The sequence below is a fragment of the Eschrichtius robustus genome, chromosome 6 (genome assembly GCF_028021215.1).
Source record: "Eschrichtius robustus isolate mEscRob2 chromosome 6, mEscRob2.pri, whole genome shotgun sequence".
Classification (NCBI taxonomy): domain Eukaryota; kingdom Metazoa; phylum Chordata; class Mammalia; order Artiodactyla; family Eschrichtiidae; genus Eschrichtius; species Eschrichtius robustus.
In genome coordinates, this window is record NC_090829.1 from 16,506,893 (window position 1) to 16,519,247 (window position 12,355).

General features: G+C 39.6%; 1 protein-coding gene across 11 annotated transcripts in view; it reads left to right on the top strand.

The window, feature by feature from the left end:
* The window catches only part of CEP63 (centrosomal protein 63), an 81,596-nt gene that overhangs the window by 27,914 nt on the left and 41,327 nt on the right, over positions 1 to 12,355 (top strand). For all 11 annotated transcript variants that reach the window (XM_068545948.1, XM_068545952.1, XM_068545947.1 and 8 more), the window contains 3 exons: positions 4,288 to 4,383; positions 5,226 to 5,348; positions 10,760 to 10,873. In XM_068545948.1, the coding sequence (XP_068402049.1) occupies positions 4,288 to 4,383; positions 5,226 to 5,348; positions 10,760 to 10,873 (333 nt within the window). The remainder of the gene's footprint in view (positions 1 to 4,287; positions 4,384 to 5,225; positions 5,349 to 10,759; positions 10,874 to 12,355) is intronic.

The window sequence follows — 12,355 nt, forward strand, 5'->3', positions numbered from 1 at the left end:
TCTTTGTCTGGTTTTGGTATCAGGGTGATGGTGGCCTCATAGAATGAGTTTGGGAGTGTTCCTTCCTCTGCAATTTTTTGGAAGAGTTTGAGAAGGATAGGTGTTAGCTCTTCTCTAAATGTTTGATAGAATTCACCTGTGAAGCCATCTGGTCCTGGACTTTTGTTTGTTGGAAGATTTTTAATCACAGTTTCAATTTCATTCCTTGTGATTGGTCTGTTCATATTTTCTGCTTCTTCCTGGTTCAGTCTTGGAAGGTTATACCTTTCTAAGAATTTGTCCATTTCTTCCAGGTTGTCCATTTTATTGGCATAAAGTTGCTTGTAGTAGTCTCTTAGGATGCTTTGTATTTCTGCGGTGTCTGTTGTAACTTCTTTTTCATTTCTGATTTTATTGATTTGAGTCCTCTCCCTCTTTTTCTTGATGAGTCTGGCTAATGGCTTATGAATTTTGTTTATCTTCTCAAAGAACCAGCTTTTAGTTTTATTGATCTTTGCTATTGTTTTCTTTGTTTCTATTTCATTTATTTCCACTCTAATCTTTATGATTTCTTTCCTTCTGCTAACTTTGGGTTTTGTTTGTTCTTCTTTCTCTAGTTTCTTTAGGTGTAAGGTTAGATTGTTTACTTGAGATTTTTCTTGTTTCTTGAGGTAGGCTTGTATAGCTATAAACTTCCCTCTTAGAACTGCTTTTGCTGCATCCCATAGGTTTTGGGTCGTCGTGTTTTCATTGTCATTTGTCTCTAGGTATTTTTTGATTTCCTCTTTGATTTCTTCAGTGATCTCTTGGTTATTTAGTAACGTATTGTTTAGCCTCCATGTGTTTGTGTTTTTTACGTTTTTTTTCCCTGTAATTCATTTCTAATCTCATCGCGTTGTGGTCAGAAAAGATGCTTGATATGATTTCAATTTTCTTAAATTTACTGAGGCTTGATTTGTGACCCAAGATGTGATCTATCCTGGAGAATGTTCCGTGCGCACTTGAGAAGAAAGTGTAATCTGCTGTTTTTGGATGGAATGTCCTATAAATATCAATTAAATCTATCTGGTCTATTGTGTCATTTAAAGCTTCTGTTTCCTTATTTATTTTCATTTTGGATGATCTGTCCATTGGTGTAAGTGAGGTGTTAAAGTCCCCCACTATTATTGTGTTACTGTCAATTTCCTCTTTTATAGCTGTTAGCAGTTGCCTTATGTATTGAGGTGCTCCTATGTTGGGTGCATATATATTTATAATTGTTATATCTTCTTCTTGGATTGATCCCTTGATCATTATGTAGTGTCCTTCCTTGTCTCTTGTAACATTCTTTATTTTAAAGTCTATTTTATCTGATATGAGTATTGCTATTCCAGCTTTCTTTTGATTTCCATTTGCATGGAATATCTTTTTCCATCCCCTCACTTTCAGTCTGTATGTGTCCCTAGGTCTGAAGTGGGTCTCTTGTAGACAGCATATATATGGGTCTTGTTTTTGTATCCATTCAGCAAGCCTGTGTCTTTTGGCTGGAGCATTTAATCCATTCACGTTTAAGGTAATTATCGATATGTATGTTCCTATGACCATTTTCTTAATTGTTTTGGGTTTGTTTTTGTAGGTCCTTTTCTTCTCTTGTGTTTCCCACTTAGAGAAGTTCCTTTAACATTTGTTGTAGAGCTGGTTTGGTGGTGCTGAATTCTCTTAGCTTTTGCTTGTCTGTAAAGCTTTTGATTTCTCCATCAAATCTAAATGAGATCCTTGCCCAGTAGAGTAATCTTGGTTGTAGGTTCTTCCCTTTCATCACTTTAAGTATATCATGGCACTCCCTTCTGGCTTTTAGAGTTTCTGCTGAGAAATCAGCTGTTAACCTTATGGGAGTTCCCTTGTATGTTATTTGTCGTTTTTCCCTTGCTGCTTTCAATAATTTTTCTTTGTCTTTAGTTTTTGCCACTTTGATTACTATGTGTCTCGGCGTGTTTCTCCTTCGGTTTATCCTGTATGGGACTCTCTGCGCTTCCTGGACTTGGGTGGCTATTTCCTTTCCCATGTTAGGGAAGTTTTCGACTATAATCTCTTCAAATATTTTCTCGGGTCCTTTCTCTCTCTCTTCTCCTTCTGGGACCCCTATAATGCGAATGTTGTTGCGTTTAATGTTGTCCCAGAAGTCTCTTAGGCTGTCTTCATTCCTTTTCATTCTTTTTTCTTTAGTCTGTTCCGCAGCAGTGAATTCCACCATTCTGTCTTCCAGGTCACTTATCCGTTCTTCTGCCTCAGTTATTCTGCTATTGATTCCTTCTAGTGTAGTTTTCATTTCAGTTATTGTATTGGTCATCTCTGTTTGTTTGTTCTTTAATTCTTCTAGGTCTTTGTTAATCATTTCTTGCATCTTCTCAATCTTTGCCTCCATTCTTATTCCGAGGTCTGGATCATCTTCACTATCATTATTCTGAATTCTTTTTCTGGAAGGTTGCCTATCTCCACTTCATGTAGTTGTTTTTCTGGGTTTTTTTCTTGTTCCTTCATCTGGTATATAGCCCTCTGCCTTTTCATCTTGTCTATCTTTCTGTAAATGTGGTTTCTGTTCCACAGGCTGCAGGACTGTAGTTTTTCTTGCTTCTGCTGTCTGCCCTCTGGTGGTTGAGGCTATCTAAGAGGCTTGATGGGAGGCTCTGGAGGTGGGTAGAGCTGACTGTTGCTGTGGGGGTCAGAGCTCCATAAAAGTTTAATCCACTTGACTGTTGATGGGTGGGCCTGGGTTCCCTCCCTGTTGGTTGTTTTGCCTGAGGCAACCCAACACTGGAGCCTACCCGGGCTCTTTGGTGGGGCTAATGGCAGACTCTGGGAGGGCTCACGCCAAGGAGTACTTCCCAGAACCTCCGCTGCCAGTGTCCTTGTCCCCATGGTGAAACAGAGCCAGCCCCCGCCTCTGCAGGAGACCCCCCGACACCAGCAGGTAGGTCTGGTTCAGTCTCCCCCAGGGTCACTGCTCCTTCCCCTGGGTCCCGATGCACACACTATTTTGTGTGCGCCCTCCAAGAGTGGGGTCTCTGTTTCCCCCAGTCCTGTCGAAGTCCTGCAATCAATTCCCACTAGGCTTCAGAGTCTGATTCTCTATGAATTCCTCCTCCCGTTGCCGGACCCCCAGGTTGGGAAGCCTGATGTGGGGCTCAGAACGTTCACTCCAGTGGGTGGACTTCTGTGGTATAAGTGCTCGCCAGTCTGTGAGTCACCCACCCAGCAGTTATGGGATTTGATTTTACTCTGATTGCGCCCCTCCTATCGTCTCACTGTGGCTTCTCCTCTGTCCTTGGATGTGGGGTATCCTCCTTGGTGAAGTCCAGTGTCTTCCTGTCGATGATTGTCCAGTAGCCAGTTGTGATTCTGGTGCTCTCGCAAGAGGGAGTGAGAGCACGTCTAACTCCTTGTTCTTACAAGAATTTTATTTCTGTATTTTTTTTATTCAGGTATAATTGAGATATAACATTATATTAGTTTAGTTATACAATGTAATGATTCGATATTTGTATATATTGTGAAATGATCACACAGTAAGTCTAGTAACATCTGTCACCATACATAGTCACAAATTTTTTTTTTCTTGTGATGAGAACTTTTAAGATCTACAGTTTTTTTATTTTTAAATTACCATTCTGTATTGTGATTGAGATTACTACTTACTATTCCAAGTTCTTCCTTTCCCTTCTAGCTATTAGTAGATGAAATGCTAACTGGTTATTGAAAGATGTAGAGAAATGCTGATGGATATTGATGGAAGTGAGGGCTGGGCATGAGCTAGGCTGTGGCTGGCATCAAACCACTGAAAACTGGGTTAGGATAACATGCTCACTCTGGCTGGTGAAACTGGTTTTCTTTGAAGTGGGGTAAATGGTAAAGCAGGTACAAGTCGCCTGCTGTCTTTCTGTCTGATGTTACTATTCTGTACTTTGATTTATAGAATTTATTCTTGAAGTCTTATAGATTTTTGTTCCATATTTGTAGATTCCAAGGTTCTTGTAACTTTATGTCTCTTAATTTTATGTGAGGTTTTTTTTTTGATAAAAAGCGTTGGGGAGAATAAATGAGACAGAGGAAGTTTCCCTGTAAACTTAGAAATTCTAGAACAGTTGCTTGTTTTCCACTTTTTGGCATTGTTATGGATTATTAAATAATTAGATATTTGACTTCCTGAGAAATTGTACAGTTGAGAACGTGTATTCACAGATAAGTACAAAGGTTATTTTCTATTTTTGTGTTTCAGGGTTATTGTTTCAATGCTAATAGTGAAAAATGCTACCACCTCTCTGCTTTTAGGTTGGAATGTTGCGTCAGCAGGTTGAAGAACATGAAAAAGTCAAGCAAGAGATGGCCATGGAGTATAAGCTGGAGTTAAAGAAACTACATGAAGAAGTAAGATTTTAATTCTGTTATGTGTTGTATAATTCTGTCTCTTCAACCCATGAGAATTTTGTTAATGAGCCAGTTTCTACTTCATAGAGTGGATGTATATATACCAAGGGAGGTGCAGGGGTGGAAATCTATTTCTCTGTTCTTAAACCCAGGTAAAGAATCTTGCCTATTTATATGTTTGATACTACCTACAACAGCGATTCTAAAATGTGTTTGTTGGTTGAGTACCTAAAAGAAATAGAGCTATTTTTGTATAATACCATGAAATACTGATACCAAAAGCTTATATTAAATGTTTTAATTTTTAAGTTGAATCAGTTACTAGATTTTAAATAATGGAGGATCCAAAGGTTTCAGAAGCATTTTGGGATAGATAAGAAAAGTAAGAAAATTCTATCAGTTAACTCAGTTTTATTCTTCAGATTGGGAAAAAACTGCCTTTATTTTCATTTAATTCCACAGTACTCCTCTCTTGCTTACTTACTCAGTGTTCCGCAGGAGAATGGTTCAAGAACCACAGGCCTAGAGAAGAGAGGGTTTTTATTTGCTGCTTTTATTGTGGGGGCAGGTTTGGGGGCCCCTAAGTGTAAGGCGATTGTACATTGTAAGAAAAATTAAACTTCTGTTTATAAAATATTTTCCCTTTATTTTTTTCTTTGACTCAATATATTTCTTTTCTGGTGTTTATTTTTTATATGTAGTTTTGAGTTATTTTATCTGACATGCTGTCTATTTTCAGGGGTACTAGTGAGCTCTATGCATGCTTTCATAATGCCAATTTGTTGTATCAGCACTATTTACACATTCTTAAATTTTAAGTCTAGAAATAACTGTGTCTACAGTTAGGCAGACTGAAGAGAAGCTATGAAAAGCTACAGAGAAAACATGTAAGAGACTTCAGAGGAAATGCCAAAAATCACAGGGAAGATCGGTCTGAAATTGAGAGGTTAACTGGAAAAATAGAGGTATGTTCATAGTACAGATTTGCTCATAGTGATTGTCAACCTTCATGTAGGAAAATGCTGTTTCTAATAGTGCTATTTCCTGAAACCAATTTTCTCTCATCTCTAGGACTACTACTGAGCTATTTCAAAGGTGGAAGGGTGATCCGCTGTGCATCCTGTCACCAGGATGGTTACTAGCTATCAGTAGCTCTCAACAGGGCAGTACCATCCTTTGAGGGCATTGGAAATGTATGGAGACATTGTTTTGGTTGTCAGAATGACTGGGAGTGAAACTGGTGTGTAGGGCACAGGGACCAGGGACACTAAACATGGTTGGGACTTTTCCACACAGGAAGGAGTATTGAACCCAAAATGCCAATATTGAGGAACATTGACTACCAGTTACTAGCTGTCCTCCATGGGCAGTGTCCTTGTCTTATTTATCACCTAACAGCGTAGGGGCTTTGTAAGTGTTGAAGGTACTAAGTGTTGAAGCTTTTTTGTACAGAGTACTCTGCATATCAGATTGTTTATCGTCAGTTCCCATTTAGATATGGTAAGTAACTTACCTCCGCCTTTGCTGACTTTGTTTTTATTAAAACTGATAACTCCATGATTATTGTATATATTCATTCCCTAGAGGAGTTAAGGGAGCGGTGGGTTAACACCACCAAGAGTAGATGAAAGAGCAGCACGAGGCTGTCACTTTTTTCCCCTTAGATCCCCTCCTCTGTCTATGCTCTTGGTTCTCAGGTGTACCTAAGAGTCACCCAGGGCCCTCTTTAGGCTCTCAGAGATTTTGATCCAGTTGTATGGCATGCGAGCTAGGACTCTGCATTTTATCTAGCTTCCCTAGCCAATGCTAATTTGAGAAACATTGTTCAACATCTTTGTGCGATTACTTACAATTTTTCTACTCAGTGACCTGTCACCCACAAATGCCAGTATGTTATTACTACTTAGAATTTTAATTTCTGCATTTAATATTTTTTTACATCTCAATATTTTTATACATTTGAAGAGCTTAGAATCAGATACTGCTTTCCCTCCAGCCCTCTTCAGTGAAATCTGGGGTTGTTTTGAAAAACCCTTCATGTTCTTGTTCCCCATTACCACTTCCTGACCATTGTCTTTTCTTTGTACCTCAGAAACTCCATCTTTTTTTTTTTTTAACATCTTCTTTAGAGTATAATTGCTTTACAATGGTGTATTGCCACTCTCTCAATTTGCTTTATAACAAAGTGAATCAGTTATACATATGTCCCCATATCTCTTCCTTCTTGCATCTCCTTCCCTCCCACCCTCCCTATCCCACCCCTCTAGGTGGTCACAAAGCACCAAGCTGATCTCCTTGTACTATGCGGCTGCTTCCCACTAGCTATCTATTTTACGTTTGGTAGTGTATATATGTCCATGCCACTCTCTCACTTTGTCCCAGCTTACCCTTCCCCCTCCCCGTGTCCTCAGGTTCATTCTCTAGTAGGTCTGCATCTTTATTCCTGTCTTGCCCCTAGGTTCTTCTGACCATTTTTTTTTTCTTTTTTTAGATTCCATATATATGTGTTAGCATACAGTATTTGTTTTTCTCTTTCTGACTTACTTCACTCTGTGTGACAGTCTCTAGGTCCATCCAGCTCACTACAAATAACTCAGTTTCGTTCCTTTTTATGGCTGAGTAATATTCCCTTGTATATATGTGCCACATCTTCTTTATCCATTCACCTGTCGATGGACACTTAGGTTGCTTCCATGTCCTGGCTGTTGTAAATAGTGCTGGCAATGAACATTTTGGTACATGACTCTTTTTGGATTATGGTTTTCTCAGGGTATATGCCCAGTAATGGGATTGCTGGGTCATATGGTAGTTCTATTTTTAGCTTTTTAAGGAACCTCCGTACTGTTCTCCATAGTGGCTGTATCAATTTACATTCCCACCAACAAGAAACTCCATCTTTGATTTTCATGTCATCAGCATATACCACCAACCAGTGTACATACAGCCAAAGTTAGTCATCTTCTGATCCCTGGTTACTCCCCTGTTCAAAGACTTCAGCTCCCAGTTCACTGTCATTCTCTCCAACCTTGCTCTTATCGTAATTCTTGAGGATTTCAGTATCCACAGGGATGATGCTTATAATACTGTGGTCTTTGAGTTCCTTGGTGTTCTTTTCTCCACAGATATTTTGATCTCCTATCTGTCTCTTCTCCCTTTTCCCATTGCCATTTCTTAGGTGTTATCATTACCAATACTTGCAACCCTCCTAGAATCACATTTTTAAGCATCACATTGTCCAACTACCATCCCTGTCTTTTCAGCTCTCTCCCTCTGGCTCCTGATGCTCGATACTCACCTGACCCCCATCCCTTAAAGTGCTTGGATCCTGCCACTTGTCACCGCTCTGTCTCTACCTTGTGTCCTCAGTTACCAGTCCTTACCCAGCTTCCATCCCATGGTTACACTCCTTATAGTCCCCTTCAATTCTGTGCTCTCTCTTACTTCATCGCCTTTGCTTGGCAAAACTGTAACTCTCGTTAAATCCAGCTTTCTCCCCACTTTCTACCTGTCGTGTGTGGCAGACCATGGCTGGAGAAAAATACAATCGTGCTGACTGGCCTCATTTTAAATTCATGGTCACTCACCTCAAATGGGTTCTCATGCTGCCCAGAATCATATTATATTTCCCCTCACTCTCCTACTTTCCATAATGACTGTTTCATACTTTCTCTTTTCTTGAATTTTCAACACTTTGCCCCACATCCTCACTTTTGGGGATGATCTTTCTTTCTATTTCATTGAGAAAATAGAAGATAATTTTCACAAACTTCCAACCTTGTGTCTACCTGCCTATTTGCAACTGCACCCACATACTCTGCCTTCCTGCTGGAGGGACTGTCCATGCTCTCCCTATTCCCTACCCACAACATCATTCTAGAAATGCTCCTCTCTTCTGCATCTTCAGGTTTTTCCTCCCTCCTGGATATTTTCCACCAACATGCAAACTTCCCGCCTCTTAAATATCCTTTCTTGACCTCTCTCTTCATCCTCTGGATACTGCCCCGTTTTTCTCCTTCATTTTATAAGTAAACTACTTTAAGTACCTATACTTGTCTCCAGTTCCTTTCCTTTCATTTTTCTTACACCCACTCAGTAAGGCTTTTGCCCCCTCTCTCTGCAGAAGCTATTTGCATGGAGGTCACCAGTGACTTCCCCATTACTCAAGCCTGTGGCCAGCCCTCATGTTCCCCATCCTGTCTGCAACATTGGACCCAGCTGGTCTCCGTCCTCCTTACAACTCTTTCTGGGTTTGGCTTGGAGAACGACTGCACTTTCCTGGGTTTTCTCCCACCTTGCTTGCCACTCTTTCTCAGTCTCTTTTGTTCCCCAACCTTTTAGCATTGGAACACCTTACGGTTGTGTCATTGTACTCTTCTTTTTTCTGTCTAGGCCCACTCCCTTGGTGATATCATTCAGTCTCATAGTTTTAAGCATTGTGTATATGTTGATAATTCCCACGTTTGTATATCTAGTCCTGACCTCTCCTTTTTGCTACAGAATAATTTGCAACCTCCTGTTTCACATCTCCAATGTCTAAAGCTGTCTCAAACTTGACATGTCCAAAATAAAGGTCCTGATTTTTTTCTCTCCCATCTTCCAGCACCATTTGTTTCAGTTAATGGCAACTCCATTCCTCAGATTGCTCAAGCCTAAAAACCTTGGAGTCACCCTTGATTTCTCTTTTCCCAGTACAATAGCCAGAATGATTCTGTTGTAATGTAAGTCAAATCATGTCCTCTCCTGTACATAAGCCTTCCAGTAGCTTCTCTCAAAAGACAAAGTTATCATAATGACCTACGTAGTCTCACCGCCTGTTAACTCTGACCTTTCCCTTCCTTTTTTTCCTTTTACTCACTTATTCCAGCCACACCAACCTCCTTGCTCATCCTTGAACATACCAGGATGCTTCCACTTCAAGGCCTTGCACTTGCTGTTCCCTCTTCCCAGAATAGTATAACTTCATCCCTGTCTCCCTTGGTGTTTACTTAAATGTTACTCAGTGTGGCCACTCCTTTTTAAAATTGCAGCCCCCAACTCTGAGCACTTCATGCTGTATTTTCCCCAAAACAGGTACAGTTGGCCTTCTGTATCTGTGGGTTCCGCATCCATGGATTCAACCAACCATGGATCTAAAATATTCTGGGGAAAAAAAATTCCAGAAAGTTCCAAAAAGCAAACCTTGAATCTGTCATGCGCAAGCAACTATTTACACAGCATTTACATTGCATTTACAACTATTTACATAGCATTTACATTGTATTAGGTATTATAAGTAATCTAGAAATGATTTCAAGTATATGGGAGGACGCGCATTGGTTATATGTGAATAATACACTATTTTATATAAGGGACGTGAGCATCTGTGGATTTTAGAATCTGCAGAGGCCTGGAACTAGTTCCCCACAGATAACTGAGGGGTGACTGTATTACTATCTAATGTACTGTACAATGAATGTGTTGCCTATCTCCCTCCAACTGAGTGGGGCTAGAATTTTTGTTTTGTTAAATAGTGTATCCCCAGCACCTAGAACAATACCTGGCATGTACATGGTAGAAATAATGAATAAGTGAGTATCAGCTGGTGAGCAGTAATTACCCTAAGCTAGCATGAGACTTCTGGAGTTGAGGCTCCTGGAGGACAGTGATGGAAAGACTGAGTTTCCTTTCCCTTTGGTTTGCCTCATTTTCATAAATACTGGGCTCATTTTTTTGATCATGCAACTTGAAGTTACTATTGATCCATCATTAATTTTGAACTGTTTGGCTTTGGGTTACAGATATCTGTTAAAATTTAATACAGATATTTCTTGTTATTCATGTCTTTGCAGTTCTGTTGAGATAATAAAAATTTGGATATCAAAGGATACTGTGTTAACTGAATCTATTTGGTTCCTGAGTTTTAGACACTGATAAGAATTGGGCTGCCCAGGGATTTACCTGAAAATTTAGTTGAATCTGTTCAGTTCCTGGGTTTGGATGTCAAGAATTTGGGCAGTGAGGGATATCTGTAATCATATTTTGAAATTTTCATTATCTTAGCATCAGTTTTCTGAAAAATCACTAAAAAAATTATTAGCAACCCTTAGGTGGCAGCAGATCTTTGAAAATCATGAATCCAGTATTTAGCATCTGTGTTTCATACTCTTCACCATTAGGGTGTTAAATTTAGAAAGACAGATCTCCAGAGGCACAGTATGTAAGGAATTTAGTATTACTCTATAGTTCTATCAGCTAAGTGAGTAATGGGGCTCCTGCTGTGGAGAAAGGTGCATGTGTACCCAGGGACCTGGGGAAAAATTAAAGTAAAAGTGAATCTGGAAAGTAGTGACAGCAAGGGGAAGCACTTAGAAGTTAAGTACCTTAATTGCCTCTTCAGGAATTTCGTCAGAAATCACTGGACTGGGAGAAGCAGCGCTTGATTTATCAGCAACAGGTATCTTCTCTGGAGGCACAAAGGAAGGCTCTGGCTGAACAATCGGAGATAATTCAGGTAAGTTTAAGACATTTTGGGATAATGAGAGGCAGAGAGGTTTTGATTAAATTTGAGCTAGCTTAATGCAGTGCGCATGTGCTCACCATGTCCACCCATGTCCCCACGCCCTCTTGCTCCCTTGCTTGCTGCTTTCCTCAGCGGTTCCTAACTCCTCACTAGTGCTCTTTCTTGCTCTCTCACTCTGTCGCTGTCTTGCATTCTCACGCTCACTCAACACTCACATTTGTTTCACTCTCCTAATCTTGGTCTCTCCCTCTCTCCTTTTCTCTTTCTACCTCTGCTCTCTCTGTCTCCTTTTCCATTTCTTTCTGGCTCTGGCTTACTTATTCTGGCTGCTTCTGGCTCTTGCCTTGGTTCCACTTCTGTCTGTGTCTTGTTCCATCTCTGATAGTTCGGGGTGCCTTGGCTGAGGTCCCTCAGCCAGGGAGCTTCGGCCAGTCCACCTGTTTGGACACAAATATTGAAAGATTCACGCTAGCTAAAAGCAGTATCTTTGTGGCAACAGAAACACTTCTTAGAACACTACTAGAAACTGTTTTTTAATGAAAAAGTAATGGCTTAAACAAAACAAAAAATTAGCTACCTAATTTAGGAACTTTCTTCTTAGAACATATTCAGTTTGTTTGCTTTTTCAATTAAAAACCAAGAACAAAAGGGAAATGAAAGTAGAGGGTAATGAATATTTGTGACCATCTTCTGTGTGCTAGACACTGTCTCAATGCTTCTTCTAAAAGTAGTTATCTAGAATATATAGTTATATGTTATCTGTTTAATACCATGATAATTTGTCAAGGTTGGTAGTTATCTCAGTTTTACAGAAGAGAGAATTACTGGAGAAGTTAAGAGAGCTAGAGAGAAGCTCTAAAAAAAATTTTTTTTAAGAAACAATCTGTATTATTTGCTGCTCTAAGTCTCAGTAATATATTGGCTTTTAATCATCCCCCCTGAAATATCAGCAGGCTAGTAAGCTACCACAAATGGCTCTGCTGTTAGTGAGTCTACTCAGAATGGCAAGAGGGGCCCACAGCAATCTCAAGGAACAAAATTACTTACTAGGCTGCAGCAAGCTATGCAGCCAGAGTGGGCCAGCAAAATCCTGGATGTCTAGACCAGCATGTTTTGGCCTGAATGCTAAAGCACTGTATAAACATAAATAGCTATAAGATATTGTAGACTTCAGATTGGCAAAATAGAAAATTGAGTCCTAGTTTTTAAGTTCTCAATTATTCATCTATGTAGTATGCTTATTGTTGATTGTAGATCCTTTTTTCAAATTACTATTGTGATTACTCAGCATAATTAAAGCTTCATTGTTAGTAAAAATGAGATTTTTATTTACTATAATTTAGCTGGGGCTAGAGTAAGATGCCTTTAAAAAGCCAATGTTTGTTTTCCCTACTTAAAGGTATTAGAATTATTCTTCTGATAGTTTTCTTTAAACTAAAACTGCTCTGATTAAGTAAAAAATGTTACTTATAT